This window comes from Anas platyrhynchos, chromosome 6, assembly GCF_047663525.1.
Source record: "Anas platyrhynchos isolate ZD024472 breed Pekin duck chromosome 6, IASCAAS_PekinDuck_T2T, whole genome shotgun sequence".
NCBI classification, from domain to species: Eukaryota; Metazoa; Chordata; class Aves; order Anseriformes; family Anatidae; genus Anas; species Anas platyrhynchos.
The window spans coordinates 13,262,612-13,284,523 of record NC_092592.1 but is presented as its reverse complement, the minus strand read 5'-3'; the positions used below and the strand labels follow the sequence as shown (position 1 = coordinate 13,284,523).

Below are 21,912 nucleotides of genomic sequence, written 5' to 3'. Positions count from 1 at the left end.
ATCAATGCTTTGATGACAGTATTTGTCAACTCTCTCGCTATTTAGAGTCGGTTCTAACCACAAAGCTAACTGGCACACAATACTTAAGCTTCTGACCCAGCAACACGTTGAGTGGCAACATGTCCTAGATACCTCGTTATATGGCACACGCCAAGCACAGATCAAATGTTGTATTCCCCAGAGAGCAGCTTTCTTCTCATTGGGAAGGTCTCATCTCTCTTGAAATGGCTAACAAAAAATCTTACAGACAAGACAGTGAACCGATTAACTGAGTTATTTACAAAGAGACTCCATGTTGATACACTTGGCACAGATGTACAACACATCCAGTTCCTGGCAGATAGTCCACAGGACTACACATAAGCTTACCCCCAAAAGTGGCATCCACATATGAAGGAAAACTATCTTAGACTATAAAACTGAAAAGAGTATTTTTGCCTCATATCCTGCCTGTCCTTTGGCACCATATTGAGCCACTTCTCTGCGACTTGTTTTCAGTAAGGATTCAAAACCTGAAGTCTGTCTTCTCAGATAAGAAAGAAACCACTGCGATGACCAGAAGAGATGGTTTTATATGGTAACTCACGTGAGAGTGGAGGGATTCAAAACTGTTTGTCCTTAGTCTGATGACAGTGAAACATATCTCTTCTAGAAGAGACATCAGGCTGTTATGAACCTCTTCCATTTGCCTACTGACACCATCCATATACACTTTGCAGGAAATAATGCAAGGCTTTGCCAACTAGAGAGGTATTTTAAAAAAAAAAAAAAAAAAAAAAAGCACGAGCAGTCTGGGATCACGAGGATTTGCCTAGAAGGAAAAACATCTGGATCATGAGGATCATGATCTTTGCTTCCAGGATGAAAATGCAAAGGCTCCCGTGTGCTAACTGAACACTTTGATTTCTCCAAGATACTTGTGAGGATTAGTAAAAGATGAAACTTCTACCTCCTATGGAATTGGCACAGAACATTCTATGGACTAAAAAGTAAGCCACAGACAGATCTTAAAATGCAGTTGGTGGGAAGAGGCCACTGAATGGGCACTTTTTTTTTTTTTTTAAAGCCAGAGAGATTTTTTCTTGATCTTGCTTCTCTATGGTACATGTCACAAGCATCTGTGATGTAGTAAACTAAGAAATTAGCAGGTTATCATCACAGGATGATCTGAGCCACCATAAGTGGTTGTAACCTGACATTGCATTTTCATAAGACCAAGTGTTTGAGATGCAAGAATGGCAGTCAGTTATATTTACACAATGGAAGTCTTCGCTTTGAAAAACAGAGCTCAGAAATGGATTTAGGGGTCATTATAGATAATCGCCTCAATGTAAGCTGTCTGGGCAATGTTGTAACAAAAAAGGACTAATGAGATTCTTGAGTATGGGGGTGGGGGAGTATGAAGCAGAAATAATGAAGGATTCCACCATATTTGAGTAGCACTGCCAACCCCCCTGCTAGGTTACTGAATCCTATCCTGGTGTCTGCATTTTAAAGAGGATTTGAAGACACCGGACAGAGTTCAAGTGAGTGTCACAAGTGAATTCTCTGGCTTTAACAGAAAAACCCAAGAATTCTGACACGAGGGGCGAGGAGCGCCACATATGCAGTTCATTGAGGCAAAAGTATAGGTATACCTTGATCATACTGTCTAAGTGATTGCACTCTGGGAAGATGCATGAGGATCTTTCCAATCCTGCTGACAAAGATTCAATAAGTAAAAGTTGAAGCTAGACCAAGAAAAAAATTCTTTATACCTTCCTTGTTCTAACAGATGCATCTGGGTTGCCATACTGCAGTCCCAGAAGCATCAGGCATCCCATGACAATTTAAAACAAATTAACCTGCTAGACACAGGAGGTCAGACAATGATCTTTCAGCTCCTGGAGTTTTCTCTTTCCTCTGTTATTCCAAGCATGTGTTCTCTTCCTCTCACAAGTCACTGCGGCAGAAGTAAGAAAAGATGGAATAAAAAGTTGCTCGTTTGGAATGAGGTTTTAATCTGGTGTCCCCTTGGAGTAGCTGAGTGAATGCAGCGACATCCAGGCTACATGACAGTAAGCAAGACAAGATGAAACCCTGTTAATTAAGTAAAACTGCTTGTCTGAGAATTCCAGCTTCTTTCCACTTATGCCCTGGCCTGACACAGGCAGTCAGCTCTGACAGTCAGCTAGGATTTTGATGGCAGGTGTTTGAGAGAGCATGATGCACTCCTAAGGTAGGGATAAGCAGTTGCCACAGCAGCAGGGTGGTCATTAGCAACTCTTTTCATTTTTTATGCCCATCTGCCAAAATAAGTCGTAATTTTGTATCTGGGACAGGATTTAAAACCAAAACACACCAAGTGTAACATTTTGTTCTGGCATAACAGCAGAGCGCTCAGCCCCTGAGAAGTCAAGAACTCTCCATCACAGGCAACCCCAAACTACCTTGAAATATTCCAGTACCACCTTCAAGCTCACCCAGAGAGCAGTTAGAAAGCAGAGCACAGCACAAACGTGGTTCAGTTCTGAACCCAACGCGATGGCCATGCTACTTGTTCAGGGGCAGGTCCCTGCAGAGCACCGCTCAGCCCAACCCCTGGGGCAGTGCCACCACACGCTCTACGAGCCATGCTGCCACGGCCGTGCCTCCCACCAGCCACAGCAGCCTGCTCTTGGCACCACACAGCTACCCTGTGGGCTGCAGCAAATCTGCAAGGGAGCTGCACGCTGGAGGACATTGCAGAGACACTCTCGGCCCCAAATCTACCACACAGCAGGCACCAGCATCTCCACCTCTATCACCTAAATACGGCATCTGAAATTCAAGAACATAGCAGCAACTTTTATAAGTGCAACACGTGATGCAGCAGGGAGTTTAGACCAGAAGCACCAGTGGGGAGCGGGGGGAAAAAAGCATTCGTGATTCCATTGAAAACCCAGTCAGCAGCTGAAATTAGAAACATTAATCCCATAGCAATGCCCATGGTAAAGCATCCATCTACAAGCAAACAGCTGTGTAACTACTGCTTTGTGAACCTCGGTGCTTTGGAAATGGGATTAAGATGAAAGCAGAGAGAAGCAAGCACTGCAAGTATCACTGGGACAAGCAGTCCATTAGCCTTCCTTGCATCACATCAACTACACTATGAAACTGGTCTATTAGTGTATTTTTGTTCTTTGAGAATTCATAGCCAAAAGAAACAAGAGTACTGCAAACAAAACAAAGGAATTCAGGACTAAAAGCATGTCAGCATCATACAACCAAGTGGTCTATGTTTAGCTCCTGCACTGAGCATTTATTAACTTACTTGTGCTAACACATTTCAGAAGCCCTGCACTTGCCACTGAAGTCCATTGACCTACCACTGTGAGAGAATACTCTGCCCCAGACAGCACATATAAATAATCATCCAAAGAGATGGTGATCTCTCCTTGGGTGACTTGAAACGATGCATATCATTTTTCTGGCTGAAAACTATTTGTAGATACAGACAAATGACAGGATAGCAACAAGAAAGAATCATCCTGGGGGGAAGGTGCCATATGGTACACAAATCCCATTAAGAGGGTTTAATTGTTATTTAAAAGCCTACAGACAAGCAGGAATAAAAGGGAGCCCGGTTCAGATATCCTCCAGATGCCCATTTTCCTCACATTTCGGTCACACTGAATGCAAGATCCATCCCTCCTCCTGCTGGCAGCCAATAGCTATGACTGAAAGAAGGTAGAGTAATTCCCAGTTACTGTAAGCAAACCCCAGCAAGCCAGCACTGTGCATTGCCCCCAGCCAATGCTCCAGGCTCCTGCAGTGTTTGCCCTGCCCTGTCGGCAGCACTGACAGCTTCCCTCCGCAGGCTCATCTACACTGCAGTGATGGGGTTTTCCCACTTCGATATTTGTGTCTCTTTTTGAAGTAACCCACTCCCCTAACAGGGCTATAAGGCCAGGGCTGCCAACAGCATTGCTATTCACACCTTTTTCCCCCTCTTCCCCTCCCTCCAGGTGATGGAAGAGAAGCAAACCGGGAGGTCCATTCAGGTGAGCTGACTGTGTCACACACAGGGGCAGCGCTGAAGCTGCAGAGCTGCAGCCCACATTTGTTTCACACATCCTGGGCTCTCAGCACTGTCCTGGTGGCAGGAACACAGAGGAGGAGCTGGTTAAGTACTGCCCCCAGCAAACAGAGTAATGGCACAGAGCGGGCTTGTCAAGCTTCAAGCAGTGGAGAAAATTAACCTCTGAAAATGCATCCTGGTTGTTCCATTAAGGGTAGGACCAAAGTGTCTGGTCTGATTTTACTAAATTGATGTATGGAAACTGGCATTGTTTAGAATCACAAGCTTTGTTAAAGCTTTGACTGCAAGGTTTTAAGCAGGTCTGAGGCCCAATTAAAAAATTAAGTACTCAAAAATGTAAGCCATCTTTACCTTTCTGCTTCAATGTGACTCATTAGCTCCCTAAAATTAGATTTTTAATCTCACATTGGCACCCCATTCTCTGTCACTCAAGTATCACAAACAGTGAGAAGATTATGGCCACTTATGCAGTATCTATTTTCTTACAATCTTTAGTGCCATAAATGCTAAATATAGCATCCAGTTTAAATTAGCTCTCACCTGAAGCTGACTCCAGTTAACTACACAGGAACTGTCATTTTAAGCAAGTTAGAAATATTCTTACACTTCAGAGGGTATTAAGCTGCTCAGTTCATGTAAACAGATCACCTTAGCAGTAGCAAATTCTCTAGCAGCCTTTTGGAAACTCGGGACATGCAAACTGTTAGACTGTTATGCACGGGTAGGTTGGTTACAGTACTCACCCCACAAACAGCCATCCCAAATAGCGCAACAGCAAACTGGGACTGCTCATGCAGCTCCTTAATCCTGGCCACATTTGCAAGTGGCTTAAACTGAACAAAGCCTCCCTGTGAATCAAATTCGTGCTAGTTTTTTTTCCAGAACAGCCCTTGAGACCCTCACAAGGAGCTGACATGTCCCTTTGCAAGGGGAGGACCATTGTTAGATCACCTTAACCCAACTAAATGACTGTCAGGTGCAACACCCTTAAAGTTACAGGCTCGTGTCAAAAGCTGGGTTTAACAAGGCTGCAAGCTTCTCCCCATCTTACTCTGCTTTTTTCAGGCACCACATGGAGAGAAGAGAAGTCTGCCCTCAGCAAGTCTGGCATTTTCTCATACTTAGGAAGAAAATGATTGCCAAACCCTACTCTGGCCTGGGAAATGTCATAGAAATGCAAATTAAAATACATCTGATTGTGTCTGCCTGTCCATTTTGCTTCAGCTTGTGGTGAACAATTAAACAGATGCCTAAAGCTGAGCAGCAAAATGAGAACCCAGGAGCTCTTCCCACAGAGTTTTCCTCTTTCACTTGGAGAACTGCCACACACACAGATTGTGATATTCTCAAATGTTCATTACTGAGATACACTCATCTGTTAAACACAGATTGGAAGGCGAGCAGAGATAAGGCTGGTCAAAGGAGAAATAATGAATCCGAAAATGTTCTTGTGAACTGCTATGACCATTACTGTGAGCCTTCACAAGCTTCTGTTCAAAGAGCAATGACACCCCTGCAAAACAAGCACACTGAAATAAGTGGTCTTGGGGTTCTGCGTCAAAAGCAGAACCAAAGTGGCTGTACGCATGAAACCAAGAGCCCATAGTAATGAACACAACCCTCACGCTGCTTCCAGAATGTTTTTCCTTAAAGAAACATCAGATTTCTTTTGCCTTCTGGACAAGTTGCATAGTAGGAAAAAAACATTTTCAGCTTCTCTTGGATACAAAAGCAAGGAGGTATTAATCAAGACAGTTAATACTGGGGAAGTGTAAGCTTCAATTATTTGAGCCTCCTGAAGCTAGAGTGCGTGAGCAGCTCATGGACCCAGCAAGAATACAGCTACCTGAGGGGCACTCCGTTTTGCTGGAACACAAGGAAAGAAGCAGACACCATAGGAAGGAAGTTGATGGAAAGGTGAAGGACAAGGGCACAGTGGTAAGATCACATTCAGAAACTTCTTCAGATTCCCTATATTTGCATTTGGAAGCATATTCAGTTCTTGGTTCCAGCAGCCTCTTTGACTCAGATCAAGTCTCCTACAGCAGGTGACAGACAAACATCCCAGGTAGGTTACATGCTTCAGAAGAAGTCACCTGGGTTTCACAAACTAGGTCCTTTCAAATAAAAAGGCTTGTTTACTTTCATTTCACAGGATTTTTAAAACTTGCACATTGATACCATTGAAGAGCTTAGCAAGTTAAGCAATTATCTACCATTTCCTCATGAAATACAGGTTAGTTTAATCTTCTTAGGCTCTATTATGGTACTATAGGGCATAGCTATAACATAAAATATTACGTCACATTAAACAAAAGAAGCTCCAAATGTTTTGCTCTCCCTCTTTCATTTATTTATTTTAGAAAAACAGACTTCATCATACCTACAGGTTCTGTAATTTGCTTCAGGGACATCCAGAGGCAAATCCAATCACAAAAAAAAAAAAAAAAAAAAACTTTAGAAATTGGTGGAAAGAGATTAATATTATCATGCAAGTGGGGATATTCCCTGTAATCCTGAAGAAGTTTTCTAGGATATAAAATGTCACTATTTTTAACACGAACAGAAATTGCTGTAGTAGCTCTACAAGAGATTAAACTCAGAGGGTTACTGAGTTGCCAAGGGCAGTTGTGATAGATTGAAGTAGTGCCATCCCATAAGTGACACCCATGTCTACCCAGGGGAATACCCCCAGCCATGCCAGTAACATAAGCAGCAATATTGTCTCTACAGTGAAAATTTGCCATTTCTGTATTCTTTAGTAATGGTAATAGAGGACTGAATAAAGCAAATTTGAGTTGGGATGGAAACCAGTTTTCATCTGTATGCCCATTCTGGTTTGTATTGATGGTTTCTATGTTCCTTACAACTGTTTGTGCAGGTAGTGAATTGTGATAAACTACTAACGAGTCCACTGCTACATAATGATAAAATCATTACCCCACCAGGCCGTTTCTATTAAGAGCAAAATGCTAGAGAGAAGATGGTCCCCACAGGGAAGGATCTGGTGTCCTGAGCACCCGTAGGTCCATTTAATACAGTGACCTGCCTCCGTTTACTGAACCAGTTTGGCAGATGAAAGTTTACTGAGGATATTTAAACTAATGGCTGCTAAAGCAGCTTATGTGACATTTTAATCTAGCTTTTCCATAGTCATTTGTAGAATGACTATTGGAAAGGGAAACAGAAGAAATTAGGGCAAAACATCCACTGACAGACTCTGAAAATGTGACCGTAGCAGATGAAATTACCTGCAGTTACACGTACACATCTGTGGCTCGTTCCTTACCATTAAACAACTTTCCTGACAACTGAGCATTTCTACAGGCCACTGACTAGAGGCACATTCCCTGCAAGCACAGCACAGACAAGCCCTGGCCAGGCTGCCCTTTACAAAATTAATTTCATCCTCTGAACAAGAAAATACAAATCACCTGCATGAATTCCCCTACCAGCCCCTTCCTCAGGGAAGGAGGAGGATGTATCCAGCAATGGCCTGCTACACTGCGCAGACTGGCTCTGATCACAGACCACCTGACTTATTTTACAGGTGTTACATTCTTTTTCACTGTATGGATGAAGTCTCTTCATGCCATATTCCCTTATATGAATACTAAGGGAAATAATGCTGATCTCTTACAAAACACCAAGATCTGTTATTAAATATATTTATATCATATTATTTTCCTTTACAAGGTCTTCCATATTTTTCTATAGTAGTAAGGCATACCAGAGCAAAAGCCAAATTAGTGTAAAATTATTTACCGCAACTCATCCAACAACTCACGTTGATTCAGCACGTGACAGAAAAGGCTAATCGAAGGACAGCAAGAGTCATCGCAACAGCAACCATTAAGTTCACTGCTCCTAATGCCTCAGGTGGGACCTTTCTGGAGATTTCCACAGCTCATGCACTTCAGGCTCACTTACCTACCATGCTGCAAAACTGTAGACAATGGGACCACATCCAGGTACCGTACGTAACCCACAGCTCCTTCACAGGTCCTCTTCCTGGCATTGCCACTGCTCTTGTAATTACACAATAAAGTGACATTATTTTAGAAGTGAGCATTGCCTAAGTCTGGTGTTCAGATACTGAAATATCCTTACCAACAGCCACACAGACTGCTTCATAATCAGAGACAAAGAGCTAGCCCAAGCTGTTCTCTGAGGAGACAGGAGAACATCAAATACCCGCACCTACACACAGTCCCACAGGGCCAGGAGCTGGGGCTGCTGTCACAGTCCCCTGTGACTGTCCCACAGCCAGACAGCAGATTAAGAGCCCCTGCTCAGGACAGGGAGTCTGTGACTCAAGACAAAAATACAGAAAGAGATACATAATACAAACACAATTACAGTTCCTGGGTAACAAGCTCTTGTCTACAGTTTCCGGAAGAAAACCCTATTCTGTCAGCATGGCTCTGAAGGTGAAAAGTCAGTCCTCATCATCTGTCAAAGTAGCAGAAGAAAAAATCACCTTTGGGTAATCTCATCCTGAGGATAACTAAGTCAGCTCAGCCTGGCAGACGCTGTGGAACTGAGAAGCAGGAGGAGCAGATGCAGCATCGACACAGCCAGCCTTTGCTCCTGGGTGGCAGGAGCCATGCCCAGGCCGGAGGTCTCTGCTTGTCTGGGCATCCTGCCTTCCCTCAGCAGTGGCAGCACCTGGCTGCTGCAGTAGCTCACTAAATTACAGAAGAAAACGGTATGATCTGCTTAAACCACAAGACCCACCGGGCAGTGGATTTCTGGGCGATTATCATATACCTTAGGTTGCCTCTAGACTTTAATCACCCAAGAAGTGTGATAATCTGCAAGATTCATGCCCTATGGTGGCTTATCACAGGCAGAAAATGACAGTAATACATAGAGTTGTGTCATCCACACATTTGGATGCATTTCTGACATGGATCCCAGGACCCACTACATGCCCTCAGTTGGTCACAGGCAGAAAACAGCTCTCCTTCTTTGCCACTGCTAAAGGTGCACCCCAGACATCTCCCAGCATGCCGCATCAGAGATGTGCTGACTAGAGCTGTGCTTCCAGGCACAGCTGGGAGATAGAAAGGTCATTCAGTGCTGTGCCACCACTCGAAATAACACCACATTGGAAAGAGCTGCTTAATATAGATCATCAGTCTAATATTGACGGCACACAGTGGCAGAAAGCCAAGCAGTGGGAAGGGAAAGCCATTGGTCTCTGCAATGATTACTTCCTCACTTTTAGAATTTTCTTTGATGAGCTCTCAGCTGTGGGTAGCTGCCATTTCCTTCAGCCTGTGCTGACGCTTTAGTACAGGCATGGGCTGTTTCTGCTGGATTTTGAATCAGAGAAGTGAACTAGACAATTTCCTGCAGAAATCAGGGAGTCATCTCCCAGCACCCATCCAGGCTCTATAAAGAGTGCGGCTTAAACCAAAGCAGTGTTTAAGTCCAATGATGTTTAAGTCCAAAGACGCCGGCACAAGGATTCCTGAAAACACAGAAAACATTCTTTGCAAGAAGGCCAGGACACAGAGGTCTGTTTCAGACCGCTGCTCTGCAAGAGTTGTAGGGTCTAAGCCTGGCTGCCCCCTCCACCCAGCTATTTGTCAAAGGAGACCAGCCATGTCTCAGCTTATTTATTTCCGACTTAAGGCCAGAGCTGTCTATGACACGTTGGAGGGAGGCTCATCATCGGTCTCTCCAGGCCAATGGCAGCACACCTCACTGCAGCTTAATCTGCTCTAAACAGCCCAGACAGAGCAGCTGCTGTTTGCTTTGTGCTCTTGCACAAATGCTGCAGATTTCCCTGTGAAATCTGGATTTGACAAGCTGGGAGCAAATAAAGACAGTTGATGACATCCGAGCATCTGAGCAGATTGCTCTTTAATAGGAACAAGTGCTACCAGAGAGAAACATGTTTTTATAGGTAACCCAAAAATTTAAGATGTTTGCCGGTCACTAAACCCATCATATGAACATTTGTCTCCTGTATCGTGACACATCACAGACATCTTAAATTCTGATGTGACAATAGGAAAATAAAAATGACAGCATCACAACCAAACCAGTACCTCCATTGATCATGCAAGTGTCCCATCCTCAGAATGGAAACCTTCAAAGATCCTTAACAATGCTTAGAAGACACAAAACTAAGACTTTCCCATACAAAACTCCTGTTGAAGCAAGTAATTAAGGGAATTCCTATGCGAGAAAGAAGTTGATAGATGTTCTGTCAAGTACAAAGATACCAATACTGTCAAGAAAAGAAGTGAGTCACTTTTTATGACAAGAGTATTGTCTTTTAATACTTAACTCCTCAAATAATTCTACCACTAAATATTTGCTATCACCTTACACATGATCTAGTAAAAAAAATAACATTAACTGTTTTTTAAAAATCTAAAACTGTCATCATCTCAGAGACATGAAAACAGAGTTGCAGAATTCAGTGTCAGCATATACAAGCCAAAGAAATATTTGTTAAAGTAGCAAATCAGTGCTTACACTGGTAAGCAGTAGAGAATGAACTTTCTATATCAAATACCCAAGATGCAATAGGAAATATTAAATAAGGGAGTTCTGTCAACCTGTAGGTGGAATTAATTTCTTGATATGCCCCAATAAATGCCTTCTCATTTCAAAGAAGCAAATATTTTTTTTTATATGCAAAAGGTGGCATCAGGCCTTTGTGCAAAGAAATGGAAAAGCAGCAGCTGCTCCACAGCCCAAACACAAAAATAAAATATGTTTTCACACCAAAGACGTGCAGAAATGCTGTGCTGTCAGCAACAATAAGATACTAACTAGTAAATAGAAGTGAGTTACAGTAAATAGAAGGAACCCCACTCCCTGCCAGGATGCATCTCCTATAGCAACTGGCATATGTGCAAAGGGAAATGAAATTCTATCAAGTAATGCTCCTCCATCTGCTTATACTCTGCAGCTTCCACACTCTCGTTTTCCTTTGCTGTCAAAGACTTCCCTAAATGCAAGACAGCGGATAACGAGCTCTAGGGCTGAAATGACAAGGGCTTTTCCCCCCAATACACGATACCTTTGCACCCCCTACCGGGGAAAGGCTCATGAGCAATCAGCTTTAAGAGGCCTGCTGCAGGGCCCTTCTGCCCCCACGTCCCACACATTTACCTGCTCCTGACTGGTTTTTGTCTTCAGCATTTTATTTCTTTTAGCCTTGTGCCAACAGTTCGTTTCTGTTCATGATCTCTATTGACTTTGATCTCAGTCAGTTCAGTTTATACGTGGGATCAATGAACACTAAGGGAAACTCATCTCGTTTCCTTATGTTATGACCACATTCTTCTACAGTCACTCACTTCTTTGCTCCTCTTAAGGAAGGAAGCCTTATGCTGGATACAAAGGCTGTTATAATACAAAAAAAAATACTAGCAATGAATCATCATATAACATGTTGGGAGGGCAGGCATTTGCTAGCTACTGGAAAATGGGCCTTTTTCTGTGGACACACAGAGAGCTGGGGCAGACCCTGCAGCAAGGACGGGGAGCTCTTGTCTCTAACCTTGACTCTTTCCCGTTAAGTTTTTCAGCAGCAAGTCACAGTATGATGGTTTTACTCTTATCAGTATTGCTTTTCACGTAAATAGTTATCCAAGGGAAAGTGTTCGTGCTACTCAGTAGAAGATACATTAAAATAAAAGCATTCAGGAAAGTTCCTAAAGAAGTTGGATATTCAGTTATTGCAGCTTAGCAAGATGGCAATAAACTCATTTTTAGAGCATCTCTGCTATTACACTTATAACCAGCAGGTGGCATTAAATTGCCACAAATCTGCTCCAAGTGCCCTTGGCTGTGCTGTTCACTAGAACTTAGCAAGTCCTGGGCTCTTCACGCACCCACAAATCTGCCACTGAAGCTGCCACTGCTTCAAACTCCCGAGAATTAGAGGAATATAACCAATTACCAACTCATGCTACACCGGTAACAAGAATGCTTCATTTCTTCCCTCCTGTCTGTTCCTCCTGTACATCTGCCCCGGCTTTTCTGGAAGCCCGCTAAAACCACCGGCCCCATCTCCAGTCCCAGTAGTCTATTTTCCCTGCTGCAGCAGACGGACCCTCTGCATCCACACACAGACTGAGGCTGAATGAGGGGGAGGGAGGCAAGGTCTGAAAGTTTATTATCAGGGGACTAACAGCCCGTTTGCCAGACTGCACCTTCTCTGGAAATAGTTACTGGGTCAGCAAATCGAGCTGTGCAGCTCCGCTAGGGGCTGAGGCAGGGCTGCACCCATTTCGGGCACACTCCCAGGGCACCAGCTGGCTGTGCCCATTACAGGCACATCGGCCTCTCCACCTGCAATCACAAAAACCACAGCAAAACTCAGTGAGCGTTGCTCTACAGGACTGCACCTCCAAAACAGCTGACTCCAAGCAGATGCAGCAACCAGCAGTGTTAAATTACAGAATCACAGAATTTCTAGGTTGGAAGAGACCTCAAGATCATCGAGTCCAACCTCTAACCTAACACTAACAGTCCCCACTAAACCATATCCCTAAGCTCTACATCTAAACGTCTTTTGAAGACTTCCAGGGATGGTGACTCCACCACCTCCCTGGGCAGCCCGTTCCAGTGCCTCACAACCCTTTCAGTAAAGAAATTCTTCCTAACATCTAACCTAAAACTCCCCTGGCATAACTTTAGCCCATTCCCCCTCGTCCTGTCACCAGGCACATGGGAGAACAGGCCAACCCCCACCTCTCTACAGCCTCCTTTAATGTACTTATACAGAGCAATAAGGTCACCCCTGAGCCTCCTCTTCTCTAGGCTGAACAAGCCCAGCTCCTTCAGCCGCTCCTCATAGGACTTGCTCTCCAGGCCCCTCACCAGCTTCGTCGCCCTTCTAAATTATAAGTACACTACTTAATGTACATTTAAGACACTATAGACAATACCCAAGGACTGGCATCTGTTTTAAAGGGTCATTGCAGATTCTGATCCCTTGTTTTCTTAAGGATAGAATGAAATTCAGATGATATTGCTGTGGCAGAATTCCCACTAATCTCCACCAGGCAGGTTTTATCTGGTTTTCACACTGATAACATGTAACCCTGCCTTATGTCAGCAGTGGAGCAGCACCTCAGAAACTCAGGGCAGTTTCAGAGGAATAGGTTCCTGTGATCTTCACCACTTATACCACCTCCAGCGAAAAGGCAAAACTAGAGGAATCTGGGGGGTGGCTGGATCCCCTGCAGGTGTCCAGCAAGTCCAAGGGCCAGACTTCCACCTTGCCTCTCCTACAGTGTTTCCATATAAATTTAGGGATGCGTTCTTACTGACTACCCTGACAGAAAGTTCCCAGGTTTTACTGAGAGCTTATCTCCTCCACAGCCTGCAGCCCTGAGTACCATGGAAGGCATCCCAGGTGCACAAGCTTATATTGAAAGTGTCTCCCAGATGGCTGAGGTTTCAGAAGAAAAAACATACACACACATCTGCACACTGACATAAAAAAAATGACCTCAGAGCCTTGAAAGTTTCCTCCACATGGAGGAGTTGAGCAGGAGGCTCGATTCCCTCCTGCACTGCTCCAGATCTGCCGTGCTCCCCTCGGTCCCAAGGACGCCACGCACCCCTGAGCAGTGGGACACCACAGGGCAGGCACGGCTCCAGCTGCACCTCCAGCTGTCTGTCATGGAGGCAGAATTGCTGTCCTGTGACATGAAAAGAAGAGGTCAAAGGGAAGCTGGGAATACCCCAGCCACACTTACCCGCACTGTGTGAAGCGAACAGCAGGGAGCGGAGCAGCAATAGGGGGACTCGCAGACACCGCTTGCCAGGCCCCCGGCCAGCCGAGCTCAGCGCAGTGGCAGGATTTCCGAGCAGGCTGCAGCAGACTGGTCCTGCTCCCCTCAGCCATGTCCCTGCCCAAGTCACAGCCACGCCACGCTCTGAAGGAGCAGGCTTTGCTGCCCCAGGACTAGCTGCCTCCCAGCTCACGGTATGCCAACAGAGCACTGGCCATGAGCAGTTGCCATCTCAACACAGACTCTAGAGTACTGCCAAGAGGAACTTTAAAACTATACATGTTTTGTTTTCATTTAAAGTATGAGCACAACATGCCTTTTTCATTTTCCACTTTTTATGAGTTTGGTCATATTCTTTTTTAATGAATTCCTATTTTGTTACCCTACCCCATGCAAAAGAGCATGGCTAGGAGAAGAAATTGATGTTTACTAAAATGTACAGAAAACAGTAAATAGACAGTAAGTTGCAAAAGGGAAGCATTGGCATGCATAATATTTCACCTCTGACACAAGGTAAGACTTGACAAGGTGAACACTGACATTCCTTTGTGACCATTTCCATGCAAACAGACACTGCCACAAGAACCTAGGCACTGAAATTACTCTGTATTTGCACAAAGTAGAAATTCTGCAAATAACTCACGTCATAAGGACAAAGCTCAATTTTTCTTTCTTTCCCAAGCAAAATTACAATATATTTTTTTCCTCTTTCAGATAACTCAGAGAGATCTGAGTGTTTAGAGCATGTTGTTGTTGGAGAAGGGGTTCCCATGACAGACACTTACAGAAAAGCTAAGCTTTGCCAACACCCACGTGGAAGCCCAGACAAGCTGAGCATGTGCATGCAGAGGGAAGGAAACTTCAGAAATGAAGCAAAGGTTTGGAAGAAGCCACTCGGGCTGCCAGTCACCTGTATCTGTGCAGCCTCCTGACAGTCCACAAGTCTGTGCATCCTTTGCCTGGGACCTGGTGGTGGAAGCACAAAGAGAAGATAGACGAAGCCCAACTCTCAGCATGGCACCAGCTGGATGTCAAAAGCCTTATCTGGATTCACAACTTAAACACAGAGCGGAAGGGCAACGTATGAAAGTTACTACTGCTGCCAGAGAAAATATAAGGAAGGAAGAGATCTGGAGTAGACAGGCAACAGCAGGTAGCTCTGATCAAAAGCACGGTGATGCTCAATTTGTGGCACGTGAAACTACTGAAAGATTGAGTACTTGGAGACTGAGGGAAATGCAGAGGGAGCCCCTGGAGGGGAACCATATTTCAGCAGGTCATGAGCAAGCCAATAATGATTTCCACTTCATTTGTGTGTGCACTAAACATACTTGGCATTACTTCAGAGGCTGGGGTCAAAAGTTCGATGAATATAGATCTTTGTTGAAGGCATTGTGCTCACAGAGGCATCTGGATGCCTGCTACAGGAGGATCAGAGCCAGGTTTACACTACCCCTTACCCCTGCCCTGTCCTGGGATGTTTTCCCAGCTGAGATCCATTACACGACAGCATACAATACTTACACACCTCTCTCCTGCCAGCAGAAGACACCCACACCTCATTCCTGATTAGCAGGAAAAAAATCATTTCCATACATGTAACTGGCACTCGGAGAATCAGCCACAAAGCTTATCTTGCTTATTGCTTCACTGCCAGGATGCTTCAAAACAGCAAATGGGAAGCATAAAACCAGGGCTAACATTTATTTTGGGATCTTGCAATAGCCCTTCCATGGTACCAGTACCCTGAGCCAGCAAGAACCTTCCTTTGCTCCAGATCCTCTTCAGAGCATCTTCCAAAAACATATCTAAGTACAGCACACATGCACACACACACACTCATACAGATGAGGGAGGGGGGAAGGACAGCCAACTCTATCACCCATCAGGTAAAGGTAGATAATTACAGAAGGGCAAACTAGAGCATTAGCGATGGCCAGTGCCTGAAGCAGAGAGTACAAAGAAGCGTGTTGCAATGAACCAGCATACACACGTTCTCTCCATGCTGATGCCTGCACTGCAGTCGACACCTTTGCACAGCTTTCAACATCCAGCATTTCACGCCGTGCAGTAGGACACTCATTTTCCATGTCTTGGGGATATCCCCGTGGGGCTTAACATGTGATCTCACCTTTTGCTCTTAAAAAGGTAACTGGAGCGAGGGCAGAAGTGCTTCCATGCTTGGTTTCTGTGAGCCAGCCTCCTGCCTAGCAGCTCCAGTAAGCCTCAGAGTTCAATTGGCTCTTAGCAGGCTATGAGAACTCACAAGTGTTTCAGACTGTTTGCAAGACAAGAAAGCTACAGCACATCCATGTGGAAAGGGAATCAGGCTGTCTCCCACATGCCTTCCCTTCTGCTTTGTCCCTCTCTTGGTCTACCCCCATAATTTGGGGAGTGCAACATTTTGGTCCCCAAGACGCTACATTCGCAAGTGCATCGACAAGAAGAGCACTTGGAAGCCACGGGAGTCAGGCACCAAAGGGGTTCCATTTAACGTGACATTTTATAGGAAGCTTTGAACCAGCCTCATTACCCTGGCAAGACAGCAGCAGATGCCTGCTTACAGACATCCATCACATTTGTCCCTAACCCTGGGGCAGCCCCACAACAAACCAGCGTGCCAGCCCCAGGAGCAGTGCAAGCGGCCATTGCCAAGGCCTCTCTGCAAAAGGGGGCTGCTGCACCCTTGGCTGCTTCCCTGCTTGCCTCCTCGCTCTGCCTCAGCAGCTAAACAAGTGCCAGTGCTGAGCCGGTTTGCCTGGCCCCCAGAAAAGCACTTAGCAAAGAAAGGTCTGCCAGCTGATCACTTAGCTCCTTGGCAACACTGACAGCATTTTAACCTCACCCTTTAGGCTTTGGTGGCCTCAGTAATATCAACCCCATGTACTCTGAGATGCACAGTGGAGTTCCCCTGCACCTTCGCAGGGATGGCCCTTCAGTGATCCCTTTCTGCTCCGGTAGCATTTGGCTGTTCCTGCTTTTGGATAGGCTGGGATGAAGGTGACCTGCAAGCACCAATTCCTATCTGAAGAAGATAACATAGCTGCACCAAAAGAGGGCCAAGTGCACAGCCACAGTGTTTTGAAAATCTCTGTGATCCCTTGGCTTTCTTGTCTTTCTGCAAAACACACCCAGGTGACAGAGACTCTGATGACTCACTGCATTTCAGCACATAGTTCAACTCTTTATGCAGAAATAGCAGGAAAGGGGAAAATCTGTCACGCCGAGGTTCACTACACCAACTGTGTTTTCCAGCTACAAGTAGCCTCATAGAAAAGTCTTCCAGGGAAGCAGAGGATCTCAACATCCAGAGAAGCCTCATGCAGGCTCAAGGGAAATGGAGGACCAGAAGCTTTCATTAACTTACACAGGGCTTGGCTGAACAGGATTCAGGTACTGAATATCAAAAATGAATCTGTCTTCCCCAGCCAAGGACCCTCTTGAACTTCAGTGGGAGCTTGCAATGCATGCTCTAAGGATATAAGCCTAATAGACTCACATTATCAGTTTGATTGTCTGCATGTAAGGAGAGAAAACTAAAAGAAAACAAACTTACTCCTTCTCTTTTCTTAAACTTTTTTTTTTTTTTTAACATAATTAAATCCCCCATAATGACCACTGCAATCTAAATCTAATAAGCACGAGTTTCTGTTTTCCACTGGTAGCCATTTGTACTGCTTGATTTAGGCAACTCACTAAAGCATAAGAGGAACATTGCAAGACAACCTTCTTGAGGCAGTGGATAAGAAAAAAGCTTACCTAGACAGTATTAAATCACTACAATCAATTGCATCCTATTGCTTATGCTCCGCTGCCATTGGCAGGAAAGGCACGAGCTGGCTTATTTACACACGCATGTACACCACTGAGCTCATTCACACACGGCTGCTTTCCACCTCAGAGCAACAAAAATTAATAACAAAAATAATTAAACCTCATCAGCCTTCAAGCATATGGGAGCCTAAGAGCCCCAGAGCCAGATCCTCAGAAAATGCATCAGGCTCCTCCTGAGAGAGATTGGGGCCCGGCTCCTGCAGGGCTTGGCTGCCAGAACTGCCACGGCGCCTGGTCGTCACACTCCAGCAATAGATTACCCCATGGTATCGACCCCCCTGCTCTGGGTTAATTCTTTTAATTGTCTCAGCACATCTTTTCCCATTAGGCTGATGTAACTTGTTTAAGCATACACAGATTGATTTATGACAGCACTAGGGACGTTAATCAGATGCCTGCTCTCCAGTTAATGCGTGCTCTGTAAGAGAGGCAGGACAGCAGTCTCCTGTACGGGAGCTCTAGCCTTTTGCCTTGAAATCAAGCAAAGCCTCACAGCAAGAGCAGAATTACACCGCACTAAGAGGAGATGGCTCCCACCAGTGCAGCGGGTAATGCAAGGTCATTGCCTCCTGCTCTTGATTCTCAAGTGCCATCTTCTTTAAATATAGCTGCAATCAAGGAAGTGGAAGTTATCTTTGAGTTCACTGTTAGGAACTTATTGGAGCCCATTGAAATCCTAAAACCTCATCAGGAGGCAAAGGGTTCCTTCCCTTCAGACATAATCCCATTTGTCTCCATTTAAAGAGGCACCTTCCCTCACAGCACATGTTCAACATCTTTTAGCTCACCGCTGTGTGCTCCCTGCATTCCCCTTTCACTGCAGTAATGTACACAGAGCAGAAGGCTGCACAAAACAGCTTTTTTTTCGACACACGGTGTTTAGGTCATGCAACGTGCAGGGCAGAACATTCAGATAGCAGGGAGAGAGGTAAAAAATGGGTTTTAAACCAGGGTTCTCAGTAGTAGTAATAAAGATTGGAAAACTCAGGAAAAAATAGGAAATCCTGCAAACCCACAGTACTTCCCATTTTGCCACTGTGCTCAAAATTAGATCAACTGGATGTATTCAGTAGGAAAGAATTTCATGCAGGTGCCACCATCTCACTGAACAAGAAAGAAAGTTTGCAAGTTTGCCCCCTGCATTTGTGCTTCTAAAAAAAAAAAAAAAAAAAGGGGGGGGGGGGGAGGGGAGGGGGGGGAAGGGAAAAGGAAAACACACTCTTTGCCAAAGTGCCGAAGAAAGCAAGTTCCAATTCTGACTCTAACCTACATAACCAGACGCTGCTTGGGATCACAGCTAAGACACACCAGGCTCATCACTTTTTGACAGCAAATCCCATGCATTTTCCCCATCAGCAACAGGGTTCAGATCGGGGACTCTCATCTCATCCTCCCAGGTGCTCCCCCCATCACCCAGCCTGTCCCGCCTCAGTTAGCAGTCAAACTTCACTCCTCTCACACCTGCAAATCCTTCAGACAGTCTTTGGTACTGTTCCTAAACACAAAGTTCCTGGATGTGTGGACAAGTCTCAGCACTTCTTAAGAAATTTATTCCACCTATGACCTAGCCTTCTCCAATCCATGGGGAGAGGGGGAGGAACTTACCTTTTTTTTTTTTAACTGCAGATGTGTTCTCTTGAACCAAGTTCCAGCCCCAGCTCAGCCCCTTTAAACACAGGGGCAGGAGAGCCAACTTGGGCATAACCAAGCAAACTGCCTGGAACCTGCTAGCAGCAGCCTCGCAGCCCCAGGATGGGGCCAGAGTTGCCCTAGGCAGGGGGTAGGACACATGCATAGGCCAGCACCACCCACCGCTCTGCTCCAAGCCCAGCTCTCACCCAGCAAGGGTCTGCAGCAGCATGAACCCCACCAGAGCTTTCCCAAAGCTCTGTATCAGCATAGGCACTCCAGGGAAGAGACAGGAGGTAGGACTGACACTAGCTGGCCACGCTTTTGGCCCAGGCAGAGAGGCAATAGGAGGTGCCTGGCCAGCCAGAGCAGCCCATGTTTCTAGAGCCAGGTAGCAGGGAGTATTTGCAGTGAGTTCTTGGAGAACAACCCTCGTGCTGAGAGCAACTCACATTTTCAGACAAAATAAGTGAGACAATTGTACGAGTATCCTCAGAAGATTCATGAGCAAAGACCAAAAAAAAAAAAAAAGTTATATAATGTATTATTAATTATGGATCATTCATTCAGTTCTACTCAAAAATATCAAAGGCTGCTTTGATAGATCTAAAAGCACCAGCAGGAGCCACTGCCCTTTGTGGCTCGCTGAGAGGCCTCACTAAGAGCCCCCAGCTGAGAAGGGCCACACGGCCCATATGCTGTTCTGAAACAGCACCGACACAGAGCTCCACAGATACTCCAGGTGACAAAAAGGACAATTAAATCACTACCTTGGCTTTCCTGCCTCCACCCACAGTCTGTCTCAGGCCCCCACTCCAAAAAGCCAGCACACTCTTGCCCCATCCTCCTTAATGCGCTCAGACACAGCTTTAAGCCTTCCTGAGGAACCAGCCCTGATGCACACCTGCTGTGTCATCCTAAATTTGTGTAAATTTTCTCAATCCTACACATCTGCAAGTACCTATAATGTGGCTTCAATCTCCGCTGATTTTATCTATGCTGTGAAAAGGAGCATTTTCTCTCCTCACACTCAAGTGTTTTTCTATAGTTCACAATTCAAAATGTTTTTCAATGTATTCAAAATGTTAACTCAAAGGATTAAAGCTTTTTATGAATGTAACTTCTGTGAATAAAAGAATAAGTGAGAATAGATGGGCAAGACCAGTGATAAATTTTGCCTCACAGCATCACCTAATATGCCTATAATATATGAGTAAATATCTAAGGCACAATAATTATTCTAGGATTATCTTCTCCGAATTTTGTAAGTCACATGGAAAAGCGACAATGTTATATTGTTTGTCCCCAGAGGCCAGTACCTATTTCATACTTTACTCAGAATTGTCTCCTTTGTGATAATTTTGTAGAAAGGAATTACGAAAATTGCCAGATGCCAGAGCTTTTCTTGAGAGACAGTGAAATTTCACTTAGATAGTATGAAGATATAAGCTGACTCGTATCCTGTCACTGGGATATGTCACGAAATAATATATTGTGCAAACATGTTTCTATTTCTTTGCCAAGAGATTTGCCTCCCTGTTTAAGTAAAACATTCATATGCAATTCATTCTGCTTGGGACAATGTTGATCCCTTTACAGATTACAAAACTAAAACATTTGACAGGTTATTCGAAATATCCTTCTGTAGCCAGCAGGACAAAAATGCCCAGCATGATGGAAACGTACATTTAAACTGTCAGCAAATCAGATTGCCAATCTGACACTGCTTTTAAAGCAACAGAAACTATCTGTGAGTGCGCGGAAGATGTGTCTCCTGCTGTCTCCGTTCTGAGAGGCTGTTAAGCAACAGGGAGCTAATGAGGAATTTGATTTGGGCTACAGCAAAGCCCCAAAAGGTGAACAGACATGAGTAGCTACCGGAGAAACATGCTAAGAATCAGTAGCGTCAAAACATATCTCAGGTTCCTGCTCACTGAAAAACTGGATGAGAAATGAATGCAGGGATGAACTTGAGGGGTTTTGGAACAAGAACAGATTTTGTATTCTTACAATCGAAAAGCCGAAAACGGTGTCTTTGGAGAAAAAACAATACTTCTCCAGTTGTTTGCAGAACATTTTGACAGGCTTCCTCAAAGGAGCAAAGACAAAATAGAACAAAAATGATGCCAAAGAGCTGGGAAGAGAAGCGGTCATTGGGAGGGGAAGAATTTTCCCAGGTCTTATTGCTGCTTCTTGCATCTCAGAGATGGATACCAGTGCAGCATTTGTAGTCCTCGCCTAGCCTGTGACTGACAGAGCAAATGTCTGAAGGATACAAAGAAGAAGGACAGATTAAGGTGACACAAAGAGCAGATGCAGGCATAGCATGAACAAAACAGAAAAAGAAATTTCAGACTGAACATTAGGAGACTACTCAAGCCATGAATTTTATTGGACAGCAAAGTATTCTCTAAGGGGGGAAGTGGAATTTCCACTGGCTCAGCCATTTAGAAGTAGAGGTATGTCCTGCAATTTCAGGGTTGGAAGCCACGCTATAATTCAATATCTCTCTTTTAACTCTAACTGCATAACTGTCTATTACAACTAACAAGAACATCAAGTATTGCTGGAGCTACCATAAGCCTAGGCATAAACCCCTGAATTACTTTCTATCTTCTC

General features: G+C 44.7%; 1 protein-coding gene and 1 long non-coding RNA gene across 7 annotated transcripts in view; both read right to left on the bottom strand.

Moving 5' to 3' along the window:
• LRIT1 (leucine rich repeat, Ig-like and transmembrane domains 1) overlaps window positions 1-21,912 on the bottom strand; it is a 129,107-nt gene that overhangs the window by 50,452 nt on the left and 56,743 nt on the right. The window contains exon 1 of one of the 6 annotated variants that reach the window (XM_072039464.1): window positions 4,804-4,974. The exons of the other annotated variants lie outside the window; for them this stretch is intronic. Within the exon in view, the coding sequence (XP_071895565.1) occupies window positions 4,804-4,877 (74 nt within the window). The 5' untranslated portion in view covers window positions 4,878-4,974. Of the gene's footprint in view, window positions 1-4,803; window positions 4,975-21,912 lie in introns of those variants that run through there. 6 annotated transcript variants of the gene reach the window in all.
• On the bottom strand, window positions 13,461-20,127 carry LOC119717386 (uncharacterized). The gene is made up of 3 exons (XR_005266804.1): window positions 20,064-20,127; window positions 14,741-14,796; window positions 13,461-13,737 (listed from the first exon to the last, which is right to left on the bottom strand). It is a non-coding gene; the product is annotated as an uncharacterized lncRNA (long non-coding RNA).